General features: G+C 38.3%; 1 protein-coding gene across 1 annotated transcript in view; it reads left to right on the top strand.

Moving 5' to 3' along the window:
- Cdc50 (cell cycle control protein 50A) overlaps nt 1-7685 on the top strand; it is a 29121-nt gene extending 21436 nt beyond the window's left edge. The window contains exons 3-4 of the mRNA XM_071677316.1: nt 4120-4278; nt 7434-7685. Coding sequence (XP_071533417.1) covers nt 4120-4278; nt 7434-7670 — 396 coding nt within the window. The 3' untranslated portion in view covers nt 7671-7685. The remainder of the gene's footprint in view (nt 1-4119; nt 4279-7433) is intronic.
- Nucleotides 7686-11359: the final 3674 nt, after the last annotated feature.

Genomic DNA, 11359 nt, shown 5'->3' with positions numbered 1-11359 from the left:
TGAGTGAGGAAAGATTGACCAAGAGGATATATGTGTCGGAGGTGGAGGGAACGAGGAGAAGAGGGAGACCAAATTGGAGGTGGAAAGATGGAGTGAAAAAGATTTTGTGGGATCGGGGCCTGAACATGCAGGAGGGTGAAAGGAGGGCAAGGAATAGAGTGAATTGGAGCGATGTGGTATATCGGGGTTGACGTGCTGTCAGTGGATTGAATCAGGGCATGTGAAGCGTCTGGGGTAAACCATGGAAAGCTGTGTAGGTATGTATATTTGCGTGTGTGGACGTATGTATATACATGTGTATGGGGGTGGGTTGGGCCATTTCTTTCGTCTGTTTCCTTGTGCTACCTCGCAAATGCGGGAGACAGCGGCAAAAAAAAAAAAAAAAAAAAAAAAAAGAGACCATTCTTGCTTATGCTATTAGCATCCTACTGAATACACATCATCTATTCCTCAAATGCCCATCAGAGACCCAGCAAAGACAAAGCTTCAACATCCCTACTTTCCAAGACCTTTGGACTGGTGAAAAGACATCACAGACTATATGAGTGTAGTGGGATTCCAACAGAGGGATGTTGAGGTTAAAACAGCAATGCCAACTTAGACTAAGTAAAGTATTTGGGAAATCCACTCTCATTGACCTGTCTAGTCTGAAAAGAATGTAGATCACAAACTTTCTGTTGAGAAACTGCATAAGCAAATGGAGTGGATCAGGGACAACTCTATCCATATATATATATATATATATATATATATATATATATATATATATATATATATATATATATATATATTATTTTTATTTATTTATTATACTTTGTCGCTGTCTCCCGCGTTTGCGAGGTAGCGCAAGGAAACAGACGAAAGAAATGGCCCATCCCCCCCATACACATGTATATACATACGTCCACACACGCAAATATACATACCTACACAGCTTTCCATGGTTTACCCCAGACGCTTCACATGCCTTGATTCAATCCACTGACAGCACGTCAACCCCGGTATACCACATCGCTCCAATTCACTCTTGGAAAAAATGTAGCTTAGACATTGAAGCTTATTGATACAGTGGTTAAATTGATGAGAACTACTATTGACTTTTGTGTAAATAAATTAAACATTTCCTTTTTCCATAGCCAGAGGTTGAACCATTATGTGACATTCATTTTTTCTTTTCATTTCAAGCTAGAAGTTTCAGTTTTCTAAATTGTTTCTTACATTTTTCATATGTATATATATGTATGTGTGTGTGTGTATATGTGCGTGTGTGTGTGTATGTGTGTGTATGTGTATATATATATATGTATATTATCCCTGGGGATAGGGGTGAAAGAATACTTCCCACGCATTCCTCGCGTGTCGTAGAAAGCGACTAGAGGGGACGGAAGCGGGGGGCCAGAAATCCTCCCCTTCTTGTATTTTTTTTTTTAACTTTCTAAAATGGGAAACAGAAGAATGGTCTTGTGTAGAGTTATTTCAGCGTTGTGTGCTTGTTGTGATGCTTGGTGACTAGACCTGGCACATGGTTGTATGAGATGGGTTTCTCTGGGTGATGTGGTTTCTGAGATGTTTATCTTGGGAGCAGATGTATTGAGAATGTAAGGCAATGAATATTTAGCATTTAGCAGGTGAAATGCCTATAATTGTACAATTACTGGCTTGTGTAAGGGGTTTTTAGTTGTATAGGTGATTGAAGTGTGAAGCTAGGTCATTTTTTATTTTTAGATGGGGATAAGTGATATGTGAGGAAATGACGGATGATTGGAGATGTGTGCGGCTTTAATAGACTGTGCACTTGTATTTAAATGTATAGAGGTATGATTTAGGTCTATGTGTGTTAATGATTTATGGTGATGGCAAAGGTGCATCCTTTTATGGTTTTGATAGCTTTGTGTCAGTTTTGGAGTTTGTATGAAGTAATTTTTGATATGGTAAGGGACCAGGCTAGAAAAGCATAGTATATTTTTGCTTCATGAATTGTTTATTTAGAATATTTGTTGGTCAAAGTTTGTACATGTAAGTAAGGGCATTTTGTTTTTGTATTCCCCTAATGATGGAGTTTTTGACTTGAGAAAATGATGTATGTATATCATAATTGATTACTAATTCTGTCATCATTTTGCTAAGAGTTGATGGTTTAACCCTTTAACAACCCACTAAGATATCCTTTCCAACTCTTGTGTGAAAAATGTATTAAACTTATAGTTTCAAATGTATTCATATGATGATAAAAGAACTCACATCAAAGAAAATTTTCATCCTCTATTTTCTCAGTAATAACTTGTATAGGTTTTGTAGATGTTGCAGCACAGTGAACTAAAAAGTACAAGAGTAAGGCATGAGTTTGAGTGTGTTGCCACTACTCAAGCTTCACCATTCATTTTACCTAGGTCAAAATATTGATCACTAATCTTTTTTCATTTATGTTTGCAGTTTCCTGTGTTAGTGAGGTAGCACCAGGAGCAGATGAAGACATAGCCTGTTTCTCTTATCAACTCTAGTTTTCATGTATGGTGCACTGAAATCAGAGCCCCTTATCCACAGCCAGGACCCACACACCTTTCTGTGGTTTGATCGTACTGCTTTATATGCCCTGATTCAATGTACTGGCAGCACAGTGTCTCCTGTATACCACACCACTCCAGTTCTCTCCATACCTTGCATGCCTCACACCCTATTATATGTTCAGACCCCGAACTCTCAAAGTAACATCTACTCCATCCCTCTGCCTTCTCCTTAGTTACCCATTTTTCCTTGCTCCTCCTACTTCTGACATATATACCAAAACAGTTACCCTCTCCTAACTCATCCTCTCTATATGCCCAGACCATATCAGCACATCCTCTTCTGCTTTTATGCATTTACTCCTTTTACCATCATGCTAACTCTTGTCCTTAATTTCTAATTTGATCAAACCTCCTCACAATGTACATACTTCTCATACATTTCACTTCCAACTCTTCCACCAAAATCTTTACATTTTTGTGTATTTGATTTGGGTATTTAATTCCCTCCATTTCTGTAAAACATTTTTGCCTCCTCTCATAAACATTCAATCATACTGGTCTTATACCATTCTTGTCCAGTAAATTCTTTCTATTAACTCTACATATTTTTACCTCATTTTTAGAATTACTTTCTTTAAATCTCATTCATTCATCTTAGATTCATGTTTTGTTCTCATTTTTCTCTTTTATAAGGAGTTTTGTAAGTACTAGGTGGAAATATTAAGTAGAAGATGCTTTAAGTGATTGGGGACTGAACATGCAGGAGAGTGTGAAGACTTTGAACAGTGTGGAATGCATATGTGAAATGCTGTCATTGGGCTGAACCAGGAGCATATGATGCCACTGGGGGAACCATGGAATGGTCTATGAGTCTTGGCTGTAGATGGAGCCTCTGGTTTTGATACTTTATACATGACAACTGGAGAGTGGATGTGAGCAAATGAGGTGATCCTTCAGCTGTTTCTGTTGCTACCTCAAAGTTTGGGAAATGGCAAAAAAGTATGAAAGAAATGAAAAAGCTTATGAATGTCTCTTAGAAATAAATATAAATCTTTTGATAATGATTTGACCACCACACATGTAAACAAGACACTATGAGATGTAAACAGTAGCTGTTTACGTTTTCAATTTCATAGGGCTGTACAAACAGACGATATTAAAGGTAAAACTTTTTAAAAAATGTTTCTACATTTTTTAATTATAGTTTATTTGTTTTGACATCTGAGCTAAGAAAGGCCCAATATCACACGAGGAATGTGTTGAGAATGTATATGAGTTAGCTAAGAGGTTGAATGCACCTGATGCACTCAGATCTGGGATTGGGGTTCAGGATGATAGATTGATAGAAAAATTTGGTGAATGCTCTGAAAACATTTCATGTTTATGATGCAAGATCCTTGGGTGAGTATGGAAGAGGAAAACTTCAAATTAAGTGGAAGATGGAATATTGAAATTTTAGGATGAAATTTGTGTTTAAGTTAAAATGGAGAATAACTTTGGAATCGAATGGAAGTCTTTGATGCTGGAAGAAAGGGGAAAGTTTGTCTTGTTTGATATATATTTTCAATTGAGCTCCTGTGGTTTAAATTTTTCATGTAAACTTTAATTTCAGGTTCAAGAATTACAATTGGACTATACAGAATGTCTGAGTATTGACCATAAGCTGCCAACGGGAGAACCAAGAACATGTCAAGATGTCATCAGGAGTGATATTGCAGAAAAATGCTTTTGCAAAGAAAACTTTACGGTGCATGAATCATTTGAAAAGAATGTAAGTGAATTTGGTAATTAAACTATGAATTGAGTTATTGAGTTCCATTTCAGGCTCAACTCAGATGAGTTAAGAGTCTACTACATTTGGGTGTTAGGATATATATTTTTGAATAATGATTCTGAAAGTTAATATTTCTTTGTGTGTGAAACTTTGTGTATTGTTTCTTATTGACTTTTATTTTCTTGCTACATTTTTTTTTTTTTTTTTTTTTTTTTTTTTTTTTTTTTTACATTGGAGGCTCCTGTCACATACAGAAGTCTACACCATGGCAGGTTCTTAATTTAGATGCAGAGGGGTTAATGAAGGGGTAATATAAGAGACAAAGGAAAATATTTATGAATTTTGGAAGAAGTGAAAAACCTTTCTTTAAAGATGTTCCAGGTCATACTATGTTATTGGGAAAAATATGAGAGATTAGAGAATTCCAAAGCTGGGGGGTGTTGGGGAAGAAATAGTTATCAAAATGGTCTACTATTGAGTTGCCAGCAGCCACACATTATTCATGTGATGCAGCAGCTTGTTGAGTATGAGATGGTCTAACTAGTGGTGGGGGCAGACAAGCAGCCAGCTCTTAGGAGCGAAAGACAAGGGCAAGGTCATGTTCTGAAAATAGCCTGGGAGAGTTTATAAATCACACTTTTTTTAACTACACTCTGTCACGTAAGGATGGTGAGCTAGAGCCACCTCAAATGTGAGAGCACCATTCCATACAAGGACATGATAATCATTTGTATGAATGGAGCATCTGTCCTGAAAAGAAATTTCAACATTTAAACAGGACTCCCAATTTCTTAGAGACAGACATTGCTATTTCTGAATTGTAGGGTTTCTGGATAGAGAGGATGTTACAGTGATACCAAGTATCTTCATTGAGTCAAGAGGTGGAATTACAGAACTGTCAAAGGAGAGAGAAAAGTTGTAAAGAGTCTTCGATAGAGAGATTGACAGACCCTGAGCCTTGAGGCATTAAACTTAATCAGATTTTGTCCATTCCACTGAGATATCCTGTCCAAGAGTGAGTTTATTGAGGAAGTTGAGACAAGATGGATATGGAGTAAAAGATGGATCAGCAGAATTGAAGGATGCAGAGGAATGCAGTGTACAGTTTGTAGGAGAAAGGAAATTGTTGATAAAAAGGAGAAAAATTGTAGGGTGACAGGACAGAACCTTGAGAATGGAGAAAGGCGGAGAGGCTGGAGAAAGGCAGAGAGAGGCTGATCCATAATGCTTTGCCTCATGGGTATGTTATCCATGAGATAAAGGATACATTTATCCAAAGGAAGTGTGATACCCTCTCTTTGTCACCACTGATGGGTTTTTTGGTCTTTAGCTAAGGATATCACTACAGTTTCTGTCGCATTACCTTTTGTTCTCTTTTCCATTCTGATGGTACTGTACCTCTCTCCATAGACAAAGCAACTCTGACACCTCTTCATCCCCTGATGCTCCTCTCACTAATACTATGCCCTTCCCCATAATCTCTCTTCAAACTGTCAGAAAAGTGCTTTTTTTCACTGGACAACAATGCAGTGATTATGGGGAGTGGTAAATGCTGAATAGGAGTTGAAGGAACGAGAGTTTTTCCAAGCTCTGTATGCCTGATCCCTTGCTGAATGGCATCAGAACAGGAACAGTTGAACCATGGATTGTAAGAAGAGGTCGTCTTGGAAGAAGAGGTGGTAAATGTTTCCATTCCTGCAACTACAATCTTTGCTATGTATTTGGTGGAGACAGAAGCATCACTACATAAGAGACAGTAATATGTAATAAGGTGTTTCTAAAATTTAAAGGAATTTGTATCACAGATAAACAGTGCATAAACCTGAAACATATTAAAGAAACATGTGCATTTTAAGTGAACTACAAATTTTCATTTCATCATGCTCCACCTTAAGTGAACTTCTGTAAATCTTCATTCCATCATGCTCTTCCTCTCTTTTCTCAGACTATACCTACAATGACAAAGAGACCTGCAGAGCCTTTAATGATGTCCTCTTTGCCTCTGCACCACCTTTACTTTGTCTTTTACTGTTCCATAGAAATCTTTTAGCTTTTCATTTTGTTTCTTTTGGTAGAAGTTAAGTTTTACACTTTCTTTCCTCAGCTTTCAGTTGTATAATTTTTTCATTCATGTTTCTAGTCCTATACCATCTAGAAAAAACACTAACATGTTCTTTATTGTGATATAATTTGACAAAGCCCCTCACCCACCCCCTTTTATAGACTGCTTATTAACCTAATTCTTTGTCACATTAGATAGAGTGTTTTGAGCATTGAAGTAAGAATTAGCTGGCAACAGTGTTAAGTTACTGTCCTACTCCTAGAATCAAGTGTATCCACCAGGGTTTACATTCTTCAGCTACCATGGTATCAGTGGGGCTAGCAAATACTCTCATAGTGAGCTAGCAACCTTACAGCAACCTGACCAGAGTTATAATACCATTGATGCTTGTGACTGAAACCTAGTCAGGTCTTTAATGTCACTGATGTGGTGGTGCCTTACTGCAGCAAGGTGACCAGGCCTATATCATTTGTGAGGTGTTGCCTTTCTGTAGTAACCTGGCCAAGCCTACAATGTCATTTGTGTGATGGTGACCTGTAGAAGCAACCTGTTCGGGGGGCTACCGGTTTCATGTACATCATAGGCCTGTGGGGACTCTTCATGGTTATTACATTCATTTCTGATAGCAGACCAAGCATATGATCTCTCAGATGTTCAGAAGGTTCTGTTCATGATAGAGAAATGTGTTTCCATCCTTCAAAATATACATTTTTAGTTACTGTTCCTGTCTAACCTCAGAGGAGAGTGTCCCTACAGTTTAATATGTTTTTTGGTAGACTTTCATCTTAGGGCTGCTGTTGCATTCCAGACACTGCCAGTTTGCTCTTAAGAATATAGTTTTACAGCTCTGCTATAACATGTGCTTAGGTCATTGTTGTGTTAAACAAAAAACTTTTGTTTTACTTTCCACTCACATCCTCTTCCCAAGAGTACAGGATGAATTACATGTAAGGGAAAGCTGCAAGAACACAAGGCAGTAATCATAATTTTATTCTTTGAATTTTCATCAGTCAGAAGCTTACACAGCATCCCTTTGGTTGTCAGGGTATGTCCTAAGTGTTCATATTATAACAGTAATTTCCATTTTTAGGTGTATCTGTACTATGGTCTAGACAACTTCTATCAGAACCATCGTCGATATGTTAAGTCTCGTGATGACAAGCAGTTACTGGGTAAAGAAGACATAACTGTCTCAAACGACTGTGCTCCATTTGCCAAAGATTCTACTGGAAAGGTGTATGCTCCCTGTGGAGCTATTGCCAACTCCATGTTCAATGGTAAGTGTTTTGTGTATGGAAGAGGACACTTGCCCAATACATCTCTTTAAGCTTGGTTATTCTTACTTCATTCACTTTGTCAGTATAGCAAATCCATCATACATTACTGACTCAAACAGATATAACCTCTCATGCACGAGGTGCAACTTCTGCTCTGAATGCAGTGAACACTTACTCTGCATAGTCATGCACTCTCTTTGTGAAGACATACACAGATCACTGCACTTCCTAATGTGTTTTGTTGTCTGATGGATGTGGCCAGTTTCTTGGGTGCTGAGGAAGCCCTGTAGAAGGAGATCCTAGGATAGGAAGGTAAGTATTACTAACTCTAAGTATGCTAATGCAGTTGGAGATATTATTCTCTTGTTATCTCACCGGGGAGTAAAAGGGATGAGTGATTGAGGATGATGGCTATGAATGTTAATAGGATAACTGAAAAGATTAAAAGGAGGGAGCTTGTGGAGAAAGTTAATAGTTATGGTTTGGATGTGCTGGGGATGGGGGAAATCCATATCCTTGGGTTGGTTGTGTGGAGTGAAAATGGAAGCAATGAATTCAAGTTGTGGGAGGGCATGGAAGGAGTAGTAGTATGGATGGGAATGAATGAAAAGTGTAAGGGAAGAGGGGAAAGAAGAGTGTGCAGTTGTGCAGTTACTAAGAATACAGGTTGAGTATCCCTTATCCAAAATACCTGGGATCAGAAGTGTTTCAGATTTTGAAATATTAGCATATACATGATGAGATATCTTGGGGATGGAATCCTAGTTTAAACACAAAATCCATTTATGTTTCATATACACCTTATATACCTAGCCTGAAAGTAATTTATACAATATTTTTGATAATTTTGCACATGAAACAAAGTTTGTGTAACTTGAATCATCAGAAAGCTGAGGTGTCACAAGCTCATCCACCCATGTGGACAATCTGTGGTTGTTTGGCATCACCTTCATTCCTGACTGAATTTATTTGCTACTGGTAAGCAATCAATTTCTTACACTTACTCACACATAAGTACTTTAACAGTAAAATAGATGAGAAATACCATTAATACAACAAATTGATTATGTGTTTAGGTGTAGAATTTTCCACTTGTAACTTCATGTCGCCTGCTCTGAAAAATTTGGAGCATTTTAGATTTAGGATTTTCGGATTACGAATGTTCAACCTGTATATGCAAGGATGTTCCAGAGCATGGATAGAATGGATCAAGCATAGTGTGAGTGAAAGGAAAGATTGAAGTATGCATGGGTAAGTATATATTTGCCTTTGCAAGGTGAGGATGAAATGAAGCATTTCACTAGAAATTTGAATGACTCTATAAATGGACTTCAGGAGAGAAAAATGGCTGTAATGGGTGATTTGAATGTGAAGCTGCGAGTTGATGAATTTGGTGAGGTAATTGGTAAATGGGGAGTGCCAAGAGTAAACAAGAATGGAACATATCTTGTGGATGCTGGAGGTGAGAGGGCTTTATTCCCTGCAGACACCTTTTTTCAGCACAAGTTGATCCACAGGTATATATGGATAAGAAGTGATGGAGTTAAGTATCAGGGAGAAGTGGAGGCATGGTGTAAAGAAGGATGGAGAGGTAAATGTGTTGGCAAGCGAGAAGATGAATCAGAAAGAATGCAAGGAGGGGTATGAAAGAAGGGTGACTGAAAGTTTAGATGGAAGTGCAGTAAATGTAGGATGCAGTTATGTGTGAATGAGGTTTTTAGAATGTTTAGAGAAGACTATTGAAGATTGTACAATTAGTAGTTGTATATAAAGTATGCAGTATAAGAATAAAAACGGAAATGCATGGTGTATGGATGAGAGTAGAAATGCTGTGGAATAGAAAAAGTTATATGGTTGATTGCTTGATCAGAGGAGGTGTGAAGAATATTAATGTATGCAACATGTTAAGAAGCTGATAGATGAAAGCAAAAAAAGAGTAGATGATTTTGGAAGATGAGTGAAAAGTTTTAAGGAAAATAAGAAATTATACTTGGAGATGAAAAAGGAAAGAGGTGGTTGTAAGAGTTGAAATGTGAATAAGAGAAGTAAGGAAGGACAGTAGTTAAGGATACAAGCTGACTGCAGGCAAATATCATAATAGTTTTGAATTATATGAATAAGGAGATATTTAGCAAGCTGTTCATATCCTACAAAAGGCTAGAAAATGAATGTGCTTCTCAAGTTTCATCATTGCACCTTGATTTAAGGAACACAGAGAGCTGACAGAGAAGGTCGATAGGAAGTCAACAAAGTTGGTATCAGAATTAAGAGTGTTGAAGTATGGGGAAAGCCTAAAGTCTTAAGATTTATCATCCTTAGAGGAGAGAAGAGTGAGGGGTGACCTGATCATAACCTTTGAATTCTTAAAACAAATCGATGATGTGGACAGCGAATGGTTCTTCGAGGGTAGTAGGTATAAAGTAACCAAGGGATATGACATGAAATTAAGCAAGAAACTTATTAACAAACGATGTGAAAATATTTGTGTATTATGAATAATTGATGTATGGAATATGATGACTGGACATGGATATGCTGTCAACATATTAGGGTGGCCGGGGTTGGCATGGCGTGTACATCAGCTGCCTTTGTGTACATTGGTGATCTGTGTGTGCGTAAGTGACCAGTGTGAACATGCGTGGCCGGCATGTACATAAATGACCTATGTGTACATAGGTTGGCCGTTATGTACGTGAATAGCTAGTATATACTTGTTTGGCCGGCGTATACACGGATAGCTAGTGTACTTTAGCGGCCGGTATGTACACGGATGGCTAGAGTGTACTTTGAGCGGCTGATGTGTACACGGATGGCTAGGATATACTTGTACTTGGATGTGTGCTTGTGTACTTGAGCGGCCGGTGTATGCTTGTGTACTTGTGGCGTCGGTGTGAACACACGGTTTAATGTGTATCTTCCCGGATGGGGCTGATGAATTTCCGAATGATCAGCACGACTCGTGTTGTCTCAGAAGGGTTGGGAGGCTTGAGTGAGAGACAAGTATGGTAGCCCCACTTTATAGTTATTTCCATCAAAATATGAAGTCAGCCTAAGTTGCATTTTCAATGTAAAGAAAGCTTTATATCATAATGTGGCCAGCGATCACTGTATTACATTATCATGGAAGCGGGGCTATCATTTTGAGGCCAGACCAACGGGCATTTCTGACATTCCATTGTTCATGGTTCATATTGATTCACGTAGAATAATGATAAGATACTCTTCTCTTTGTACTGTGTACATGGGTGGCTAATGTTTACTAGAGCGACTGGCGATGTGTACATGAGTGGCCGGCTTGTACATGGGTGGACAGTGTGTGTTGTTGTAGATTACACGAGTTAAAAAGAAAAAAAAAATATCACAAAGTTGTTGATAATATTTAATGCATATACGCACAACGCTAAGAGAATAGTAGAATAATCCGAGGAACAATAGAACGGAGAAACAATATCTTCACAGACAGTAGTCCAGCGAACGTCCCAAACTACTGCCTGTGTTTCCTGGTTGTTCCATCCTCGTACACACTTTAAGAATAAGTTGAGCTTTTTGGGTGGTGAGACCGGCCGTGTTCTGATGTTGTGCGTGACAGGAGTGTCATTGGTCACCTGTCTGGTCACTTACGAGAGGTGGGATGCCTTACATCGTCCTGGAAGCAGTGGTCTCTTGGTTGGTTGGTCGGTCTTGGGGCCGCGAACGCCGAAGATCTTCCGTGACATAAGACTAGGCTAAGTGAGATTCA

This window comes from Panulirus ornatus, chromosome 2 (genome assembly GCF_036320965.1).
Source record: "Panulirus ornatus isolate Po-2019 chromosome 2, ASM3632096v1, whole genome shotgun sequence".
Lineage (NCBI taxonomy): Eukaryota > Metazoa > Arthropoda > Malacostraca > Decapoda > Palinuridae > Panulirus > Panulirus ornatus.
Note: the sequence above shows the minus strand (reverse complement) of the source record. Positions and strands in the feature narration are given on the sequence as shown.